The 11,059-nt window shown below is 42.7% G+C and overlaps 1 protein-coding gene across 1 annotated transcript; it reads left to right on the forward strand.

Annotated features, from left to right (window-relative positions):
- Nucleotides 1-7,183: 7,183 nt before the first annotated feature.
- Nucleotides 7,184-8,610, forward strand: LOC117446497 (putative nuclease HARBI1). The gene is made up of 4 exons (XM_034082697.2): nucleotides 7,184-7,616; nucleotides 7,698-7,813; nucleotides 8,022-8,133; nucleotides 8,218-8,610. Exons 1-4 carry the CDS (start codon nucleotides 7,184-7,186, stop codon nucleotides 8,589-8,591), a joined length of 1,035 nt encoding a protein of 344 aa, XP_033938588.1. The 3' UTR covers nucleotides 8,592-8,610.
- Nucleotides 8,611-11,059: the final 2,449 nt, after the last annotated feature.

Consider the following 11,059-nt stretch of genomic DNA (forward strand, 5'->3'; position numbering starts at 1 on the left):
CAGTGAGCCAGGGAGTTGGTTATTTTCTCAGACGTGGACTTACTTATCCTGGCCCTGAAACCAGTCATCTGGTTGAGTGTGGGTTGGGTCAGGGTGTGGTTCCTTGCACTCGGAGTCGGGCTAACGTACACGCTAGCTGCTACATGCTTTGCATTTAGGTGATACTTTAGGCTTGATGTGCTGCGGTGATATGCAAATTCTTGTTTGCATAATTTGCACACAACCGTGCTCTTGTCGATGCTTCCATCCGTCCGTTTTTTAAAACAAAATTTCCCATCCACGGGGCCGACCAAAGCGGTCTCATCAGCTTGTTCGTTCATGTTTGACTATTGTTCACCGTGGTTTGTTGTTGTTTGAAGTCCCATGCTGAAGTCATGAACGTTAGTTGGTGCTCCAGTATAATCGGTACGCCTGAAACTCATCCAGTGAGAAACGTTCCGCTGTGCAAAAATAAGTGCGATTAAAGTGCGATTAAAATGCATTAATTTTTTTAAAGCGTTAATTTTTGTGTAATTAATTAATCTTAATTAACGCGTTAAAGTCCCGGCCCTAGTTTGTATGCAATTGTGCTAAATTCAACACTGGAATCAAGCATATTAATATTTTTGCATGACATTAGTTATTTATATTTTGATATCACTTAATTATACGTTTAATACATTTAAGTCAAGCTAAGGTAAATGTGATGGTAGCTAGTTAGTGCTCTTACCTGTGAGGCCTCTTCCAAAGCATAATAACCAGACTGTATCATTAAAACTAAGTACCAGTTCTAGATCCTTGACTTTAGACAAACAATTCAAAAGACAACATGTATTTAAAGACCAATCTTTATTTGAATATGCCTCTTAACCTGATATATTAGTTATACAGTAATAGTATTGACAATCTAAAAAAACTGAGCAACTCAACAGTCAACTTTATGTTTCTTATTGTCTAAAGCATTTATTATTTTCATTTTTCCCCTCTCATATTCAGTGTGGACGGATTGAGACAGCGTGGTGTCCAGAGAGCTGCTGAGACTTCAGGGAGAAACCTCCATGTGATGGACGTCCTGTCTGTTGGTTTGGAGAGGACTGAGGGTCTTTCCTCAGCGAGGAGGACCAGGCCTGATGGAGGAGCTGATACCAACTGCACAGGCCTAGTCTGTCACTTTATTTGACTAAATGTGTTTACTTATACATTTAATAGGTTTACACCTTCTGTCCATATGTGCTTTTTATTTAAAACATTTGATTAACTTTTGGTTCACATTTCAGTAAATTGTATTTGTATTTGCACTCCTTTCGTCCATTATTCTTACTGAAAATGTTAGATTACACATTCACATCTGACTGAAGATTGGCCCCATTTATTTGTGACGTTACAAACTCTGCGGTACAAGGCACAGGTGACGCTCGTGAACTATCAGCAGGAGGGTGGGGGGAGCCTCGCTGCGGGGAAGCAGTGTGTGGACCTGTCAGCGCAACTTACATGATGTCGAATTTAACAACCACATTTAAATAATTTGTTTAAACGGCATAATAATAAGGTTGACTTATCCGTTCTGTAATTCTCCAGAGCTCACATGTTATGATATTAGGGTCATGCAGAGTGAGATGAGATCGCTGTCCCTTTAAGAGAGAGAGACAGGGGTGTGGCTTGTGCATGTGTGTTTGTGGATGGTAGAGCGACAGTGAGGGAACGTGTGTATGTTTCTGGAAGTGAAACGAGGAAGCAGAAAAACAGAGGTCTGTGATGTATTTTGTGAAACAGAAGAACAGCTGAATAAATGCAACGGTCTCCCAAGAAGAGCTCGCCTCTCTCCAGTCATTTAAGCTAAAGTGGGTTATTGAACCTGAAGCTTGTTGCTTCTGCCCTCCTCGACTACGGTCTGGGAGCCGACAGGAAAGTTCAAGCTCCGTGCTAGAGCTTTTCAGGTTCAGAACCAGTTCTTCGGTTTAGCTCTGGCTCTTTTCACACCGCCCAGAGTCCGACTGGTAATGCGTCGTTGCGTCATCGTTTGTGTCATGACGTAACCGTTTGCGTGCCTGCTTCATAAAGCCAAACCGCACGGATGAAATCAGTTGCATTCATTTCTTATGGCTCGATCTGCAGCTTTTCCGGAGTCATTTCTGTGGTTTATTTATATTCTTATAAAAAAGTGTACTTGTGTCAATAAAGGTTTTTTTAAAACACAACTGCTTCCGAGGTCGGTCTTATTTCTTAAGGTGGATTGAACCATGAGTGTGGAGTAACGTTGTATCTTTCATTTAAATGAACTGTAACCTTCACCCAGGTATGTAACAGCTGTTCTTAAATGAACACGTGAAGTAAAGTTTAATATTTATAGTTTTATAGCTTTATAATGAGTTATAATGAGAGGTGATCAACAATGCACACGTGCCAGGGGTTGCCGACCCCTGGTCTAAGCCTATAGCAGCAAAACTAGGGGCTGAATATAGTGAGCCCTATCTATAAGCTTTATCAAAAAGGAAGGTCTTAAGCCGCCTGAACACAAACTGGAAGCTGATTCCACAAAAGAGGAGCTTGATAACAAAAGGTTCTGGCTCCCATTGTTCTTTTAGAGACTCTAGGAACAACCAACAACCCTGCATTCTTGGAACACAATGCAAAGCAGCCAAAACAGGATTAATGTGGTCCCTTTTCCGTGCTCTTGTCAATATACGTGTTGCAGCATTTTGAATCGGCTGCAAAACAAAGCTGCCAACTGGGGTGGCAGCATATGCACCACCACCCCTCGCCCTCCATGATCAAGCGGCTTCTCCGATTTTGTTGTCAATGTTTTGACTGAACTTTGTTACTGTTTACATATAAGCAGTGGCGGCGCCAGAGTATTTTTGTTGGGTAATCTATGGTAGGGCTAACCGATACAGTGGTGGGGCTCAAGTCAGTATTTGCAATGCAATTACATACGCTATATCGCCCCCTTGACAGTGAAAAGCCACGCGTGAGGTTTGGATTATTTGCCTGTCTCAATCAAAATGGAACTTTATGAAATAAAACGGCACATTTGTCTTGTAGTAAATAAAAAGGGATCTCTGTGAACGTGACGTATGATAGTAGCCTACACGTTGAAGATCCAATTGGGATACTGAATGGCGGTTCCGATTGATCTCAATCAGTAATGCATGACGCAGACCCAATGTTTCATTGCTCTGATTGGCTGTAGGTCTATTCAAATTGCATTCGGAGGCATTTTGATCTTTTGAGCGTTGAAAGCTTCACCATTCACTTTGAATGGGGTGACGTCACTTTTCGCCGAACTGCATTGTGGGAAGCGAAGCGGAGCTTTGCTGGCGTGGTTCGCTGCAAAAGTTGAGCAATGTTCAACTTTTGAAGCCTTGGCAGAAGCGTCAGCCAATCGAATCATATGCCAGTACAAGCTCTAGTCAATCAAACCGCTGCTTTTGTGTCAGGGGCGGGAGATTCATGTGATTGGTTGTTGGTCGAGTTTCAGACACGCCCGCCGGCAAGCTTCAACGGACGCCGCTTTGTGGATGGGCCGTTAGTGTATAAAACTCCCCCACTACTTAGACTATTCCTTGCACCCCTCTTCTAGCATAAGCCCGAATGGTCTCAACCATAATGCATCAGTAAAGTGCACTTGATGTTGCAGCAGGATCAGTTTGTGTGTTGTGGACACGACCCATATATTTTCGCAAGCCGAGTTCTCAACATTTAGCATTTTGCTTATTATTTAATTTAATTTGCTTACTTTAACATCATTTTTCATGGTGGGGCTAAGGTGGGACTAAGCCATTTCTTGGTATGGCTGTAGCCTACCCCAGCCATACCCTGGCGCCGCCACTGCATATAAGCAGTGTTCGAATAACCCCTTTGCTATCGGGGGAGCCCTATTTATTTTGGTGAACGCCGGTGGATTTTTCTGCGAGCGGAAGGGAGATCAATATACTTGTTGCCTCTTTGCAAATCTCACATCCACACATTTCTAATTTGTTATGAAAAGCCATGGATACCTTTCATTCCACTTCCTCCATCTTTTTTGTGTCCAGTAAAAAGGCAGGTCATAGGCATCGTCAGGTTCGCTAGTGCTGGTGGCGCCGGCGGCTGTGGCCGTTGTTGAAGCCTCTTCAGGCTCCGCATCGGCAGGCCTCTCCCTCGGTGTGGAGCTGTCAAACTCGACCCTAACGCCGCTTACAGACGGCTAACTAAAAGTTGTTCTGTTCACGTTGTCATGTTTAGACTCCTTCCCTTCTTTGCTTGTGAATCCAAAATCTGCGAGGCTTGGCTGTTTTCGTTTCGCCATATATATTTTTTAGGGCTGTCAGTCGATTAAAATATTAAATCGCGATTAATCGCATGATTGTCCATAGTTAATCGCGATTAATCGCAAATTAATCGCACATTTTTTGTCTGTTCTAAATGTACCTTAGAGGAATATTTTTCAAGTTTTTAATACTCTTATCAACATATGAGTGGACAAATATGCTTTATGCAAATGTTTATTATCATTTGAACAATGAAAAATATTCTCATGAATATTAAACAACAACCTCTGAACATTACAAATATTTGCCTCAATTCAACCTGGAACCTCTCTCATACAATAATACAATACAAATGGTGTGTGTGTGTGTGTGTGTGTGTGTGTGTGTGTGTGTGTGTGTGTGTGTGTGTGTGTGTGTGTGTGTGTGTGTGTGTGTGTGTGTGTGTGTGTGTGTGTGTGTGTGTGTGTGTGTGTGTGTGTGTGTGTGTGTGTGTGTGTTTGATGGATCGTTGGAGCTATGTGCAACTCAAGGCATATGCTCAAATGGGAGCTGCCTGGACGCTGCAATCATGTTACACTATCCGTGCTGAGTAGGGTTGGGTATCGTTTGAATTTCCACGATTCCGATTCCGATTCTACTTTTCGATTCCGGTTCTTAACGGTTCTCGATTCCGGTTCTTTGAGGGGCAGGGTAAAAAAATGATACATGCTTCTTCCACCAAAAAAATTACATTTATTCGAGAAACTTTTACACAGGTTAGTTTACAGTAATATTCACATTAATCAGTCTGTTTATATTCACTGCTATGTAACTGTAACCTTAGAACCACTGAAGCTACAACAGTGCAACAGTCCAACTTTTAAAGAACAGTTCTTTTTGAGAAAAACAAGCATCTGCCTTCTCAGGCATACAGGGAAGAAAGGTTTGAACATTTTGAAGTAAAATGCTTCAATCTGGTGCACTTTAAGCAGAATTACTAGAGACTAGATCTAGGGGGTACAACTCCAAACACCCATATGAAAAAGATCGGTTTACATTTTAATAATTAAATAAGTATGTGAGCATAACCAGTAACCTACCATAGCCAATAACAAATACATGTAACGTATTTTATTTTTGTTGTTCATTCATATCTTATTTTACTATTTTATTTATGCATATTTTTTGTATCTCTCCAGTTTAAAACGATATGTCTGGTTTACTGTCCTATAGTATACATTGGAATGATTTCAAACCTGTTTTATCCCAATAATTATAAAGGAGAGCCTTGGAAATATGTGTTTACGTAAATTGTGATCAAAACGTTTGAGACCCACTGAGATAACTTAGACTAAAGTGAACTATCTAAACACTCAGAGTCCTTTACCTCACTGAGCTGAAGTTATCAGCCTCAGTCTGACTGGAGAGGACTCTCCCTCCACATCATTGTAGAAACATCTTCTTATTCCGTTAGAGCAGCTAGCACCAGATGCTAATAACAACAGCGCCCTCCCTTTCTCCCTCGCTCACTCACACTTTGGCTGTGAGCTGCGGTTGCCAGATAAGCCAACATCCCCCATTTTCATCACTTACAGCGCCCATCGTACAGGGGAAATGAAAATTGTAACCGGGATGAAAAGGGTGTTACATTTACTTAATTATGAATGTTGTTACATCAAGGCCAAAAATTAGGATGAGCACCAACGGTCAAAACACATTTTTTTCCTCCCAGAGCTGCCAGCGCAGCGCCTCCACAGATCTGGCGCCCTAGGCGAACATCTATAACGCCAGTGCAACGGGCCGGCCCTGGTCTCAGGTTACACTGTAGGGAGTGTAGGTACAACGCTACATTTCCCGCCCCGCTGCAGTCATGCAGTAGGCTACGGAGAGCGGCGAGAAACATTTCCTCAGGCATCGAAAAGCGGAACCGAAATTCAGATTTCTAAATGATGCCGTTGGAATCGAAATGTTCGGAACCGGTTCTCGGTACCCAACCCTAGTGCTGAGTGTGCTGACTTTTCATACAATGTCCCACTGTCTGGCTTCCTGCATAAAGTCAAGTGCTCGGCACAGTTGTGGCGAAATGTCGCTCCTCTGTTTTCATTTAAACAGCTCCTTATATCCGTTAGCGCAGCTAGCTAGCACCAGATGCTAACAAAAACAATACACGTAAGGTCTCTCTCTCGCTCGGGCCACACATACAGATGTAGCGCTTCATTTCAGACGCCTACCCGTGCGGGTCCGTGATCGGCACGGGGTGGGCCCCTGCTGAAAAGGAAAACCCCCCCCGCAGGACTTGATACGCCCCCTTGATAAATACATTTAATTATAATGAAACCAGCTGAAATGGATCATGGATCCACCAGGGGGAGCCGTGAAAAGCTGCCACACTGGAACTCATGTGAAATAAACAGCTGATCAACAGGTATCTGATATAGCGGATATTTGTTAAGATCCATATGTCACGGATAGGATCATATTCTGTGCTAAATAAGAGACATGTAATCATTTACTAAACATCACCATGTTTTTATTTAACAAAATAATGTTTAATTCACGTTGGCGTAAGTACAAAAACAATCGCTATATTTTTAGATCAGGAAATCTGGTGCCACTAAATGTTTTTAAAGCTCGGTTGGATGCTAGTCAATCGGAAGCTATTGGTACCTGTTCATGTGGATAATTATGTAAATGATGCTGTATGATGTCCTTTTGTTGTTCTATTTATGTTTTTATGTTTCATGTGGAACTACTTGAGCAGGGGGGTATACTGCGAAGCAGGATTTTCGCTTAGCCGGCTAAATTCAGGGGAAACTCCGGCTTTCCGGTCCTACGAAGCTGGTTCTCTTTTTAGCAGGCTAGATCTCCATGGTAATATATGTTAAGCAGCTAACCTGGTCGGGACCAGGTTAGGTTGCAGGCTAAGAGATAAGCCTATGAAAGCTCCGCCTATCGACCAATGAAATCTCTGTAAAATGGCGTCACCATTTGTAGATGACACCGTGGAGCTTGGAGCTCGGATTGTGAGAGGCGCTCTCAGACGGGAGAGGATTTTTAGGGAAAGATTAAACCCTTTGGCTTTCCCTGAAGAGTATTTGTATGAAAGATACAGGTTCTCATCAGAAGGGCTGACTTATCTGTGTCAGCTCCTCGAGCCATATATTGCTAATGCCACACATCGGAGTTGTGCCCTTACAGTACCGCAGACTTTATGTATCGCGTTGCGCTACTTTGCAACCGGCAGTTTTTTGTATGCCGTGGGGGATGCAGAGAATCTCAGCAAAAATGCAGTCTGCCTTGCTATACATAAGGTCGCACATGCTCTGACAGGGCTCGTAGAGTCCTTTGTTGTGTTTCCTGGCACATGTCCCACGCAGACGATCAAAGAGAGATTTTACAGCATGGCAGGTAAGTGATTATATTTTTACAGTGAATGTTGTTCCTATGACGTACACCGTTGTATAATAAATGCAGCCTACTATTTCATAGGGTTTCCCAGGGTGCTTGGCTGTATCGACTGCACACACGTACCGATCTCTGCGTCCCTGGGAGAAAATGAAGGCGACTATGTCAATCGCAAATCCATCCACAGCCTCAACATTCAGGTACATCTTGCACATTCACTAGACCACACTTTGAAGTCTGGGTGATTAAAGTAACTCAGATTTAAATATTCACACAGTAGGCTACATGTTTCACACTTGGACTATCTTTATCTACAACATGGGCTCATTGTAAATGAACACTGATGCTACACTGACTATGATGCTCTTTTTGTGGAAGTAGGCTTTTTAACCCCAAATGCTTTTGCAGGCCACATGTGACCACAGGGGTATAATCACCAGCCTTGTGGCAAAGTGGCCTGGGTCAGTTCATGACTCGAGGATCTTCGCAGAGTCTTCACTGTGTCACAAACTCGAGCAGGGTATGGCAACTGTACATTCTTATTGTTTTGTGCTTCTTAAACTGCCTTTTGTGTATACTTATGGAAATGTTCCTTTATCTTCAGGGCTCTTCAGTGGAGTGCTGCTCGGGGACAGGGGTTATGCCTGCCAGCCATTCCTTATGACCCCGTATCCTGACCCTGGTGAAGGGCCACAAACCAGTTTCAATGTGGCCCATGCCAAAACCAGGGTCCAGATCGAAATGACATTTGGCATACTGAAGGCCAGATTCACCTGCCTGCGGGGGCTCAGAGTGGCCCCTGAAAGAGCATGCCGCATCATTACGGCCTGTGTTGTGCTGCACAACATTGCCACAATGAGGAAGGAGAGGGCCCCTCCTGCAGACCCCCAACCTCCTGATGTGGTAGACCCCATCACCCTGGACTACCCTACTGGCAGGGCTGTCAGAGATGCCATCGCATTGACATTTGCACAATAAAAAAAATATAACACACAGAGAGAGAGGCCTTGGGTGATTTATGTTAGAGTTTTTCTTTATTTCTCATCCATTCCTGAAGGAAAAAGAGAAAAAAACGTATTTTCTGGTTAACTTTTTCTGTAAAAAAGGAATTTCTCTTTTAGTTATCCTAAAACATAAAGGTCACCTTATGCACCTTTCATTTGACTTGAAAATAAATGATCGAATGTTACACAATTACCTGTCTTTCTCTGTCCAATTTCTGCACCTCAAACTTCGTTTTTTTAATTAGCAGGGCATTCAGTTCGACAGTTTGCAGAAGGGTCCTTTTGTAACGCGCCCTCACAGAGTCTACTTCAGCCTGAAACACATATATGTTGCTTTAACATTCAAGCATGGCTCACAGCAAGAAAGCTGACCATTTTATAACGTGCCTATACTTTTACATTTAGTTTAATTAATTACCTGTCGTGTGGAGGCCCTAGATGTGGAGGCCCTGGAGGTCCCAGGCTGCGGGGGAGGAAGAGTTCCTTCTTCCTACAAATTGAGCAAAGCAAATATATTTTCCATAGAGAGTAGTTATTTGTCCCATGTCTCACCACCATGTGCAAGTAATCAGAAAGAATCAATTAAAGCAACGTGTTCACACTCTCTCTATCTGTGTTAGGGCAAATTGAAAACTTCATATCATTGGTAATAAAATACTAAAGTGTACCGGCAGAGCGCTCTCCGAGTAAACAGACAGCGTCTCATCATCATCATTCAGGCCCTCCTGAAAAAAATAACACATGTAAATGGTCGATGTTAGCCATATTCAGTGACCATATAGGGCGACATACCAAAGGGTACGTTACCTCTGTATGAGGTAGTTGCTCATTTTGGGGGTGGGGCAGCAACACCACGTTCTCCCCATCATCTGCAGAACAATAAAATAGGCCAACATGTTACTTACTCCCACAAAAATAGATATGTAACATTGTGTTTTATAGCATCCCAGCTATTTATAGATCCCTGACTCTTACCCATGAAACGGTGGTGGGAGCTGCTGCCACCAGGGTCTGAAGAGACCCCCCCTTCCACCCCTACCATCAAGGGCCGACCCACATTGCTGCTGAGGGCCAGCTCCACGGCAGGGGTGAACTCATTTGGAGGAGGCCCCCCTCCTGTCTTCCTCTGCTCCGTTTTTTTCTTGTTGGCTGCAAGAAGTGTGAACAAATGTGACCGCTTTCCTTTACAGTTATGAAACACACACTAATTGAAGCAATACAAAACGTGTAGTTCTATTTTTAATATCTCAAAAGAGGGAAACTTACCAGATTGAATGATGTTCTTATATTTGACTTTGACCTGTTCCCATGTCCTTTTCGACCCGCCGGGGTTACATCTGAAAAACGAAAACAAAATGTCATGTAGCCTACAGCTTGAATTAAAAAAAGTTCTAGAAATTAAAAGGATGACAACAATATTAGTCTTAAAGTCCACTTGTGACCCTCGGTCGATGATATTATAATGAAAAAAAGGCTGCCACTCAATGATCAATTTGGTATTTTAATGACTATGTATCCAATAAACTAGATTAATTAATTAATGTGGAAGGGCCGGATTTATTTTTGTACATGACTGCCGTGTATCCATTACACTTTTTAAAGCTGTGCAGCTCTGCACGCTGTTGCATATATATATATAGGCCTATATATATATGCGCCTACGTATTTTACTTACGCATTCACGGAGTCTGCAATATCCTGCCAACTTTGCTTACGCCGTTTGGCAGCCACAAGTGTGCTACTTTTAGCCTGAATGATTTTTAAATCCTGGTAGCGGCTCATAATGATGGTCTGCTCCTCCGGAGTGAAGTACATCGCTCTAGATTTCTCCATGTCTGTGATTGGTCGAATGCTCCAGATACCACCCCTTTTATGTGAACGCGCACCTAACGAGATAGGACACGGCTGGCTTGAGCGATCCACTTGATAACCAGCGTCGTAGGACCGTTTAGCGAGAGCGCGTATGTTTTGGATTAGGCCAACCGGCTAACTCCAACATATCCAGGTTAGGTTGAACCAGCTTCGCAGTATAGGCCCCAGGTCTCCCTTGAAAAAGAGATCAATGATCTCAATGGGATTTATCTGTATAAATAAAGGTTTGAAATTAAATGAAATGAAATGCAGCCCGGCTCAAACAAACGATTTTCAATCATCATCCTCACGATCATTTAATGTATCATATGTTCGCAAATTGAAATGAATGCACTAATACATGTAGTTTAATCCACGTGAGTTTACAACAACAAAAATAATCGCTTTGTTTTTATATCACATCCGACCGGAGGAAAATGCAGCTGCTCTCACTACCGTTCATCCTAATCCCACGGGCAAACAATAATATGTACAGTGTTAATAGTTTACTGTATTATTAGTGTCTAATATTACTGCTATAATAATCACACATTGAGTTGTTGAAATCAGACCGTCGTTTTTTTTAAACAG

This window comes from Pseudochaenichthys georgianus, chromosome 5 (assembly GCF_902827115.2).
Source record: "Pseudochaenichthys georgianus chromosome 5, fPseGeo1.2, whole genome shotgun sequence".
Classification (NCBI taxonomy): Eukaryota; Metazoa; Chordata; class Actinopteri; order Perciformes; family Channichthyidae; genus Pseudochaenichthys; species Pseudochaenichthys georgianus.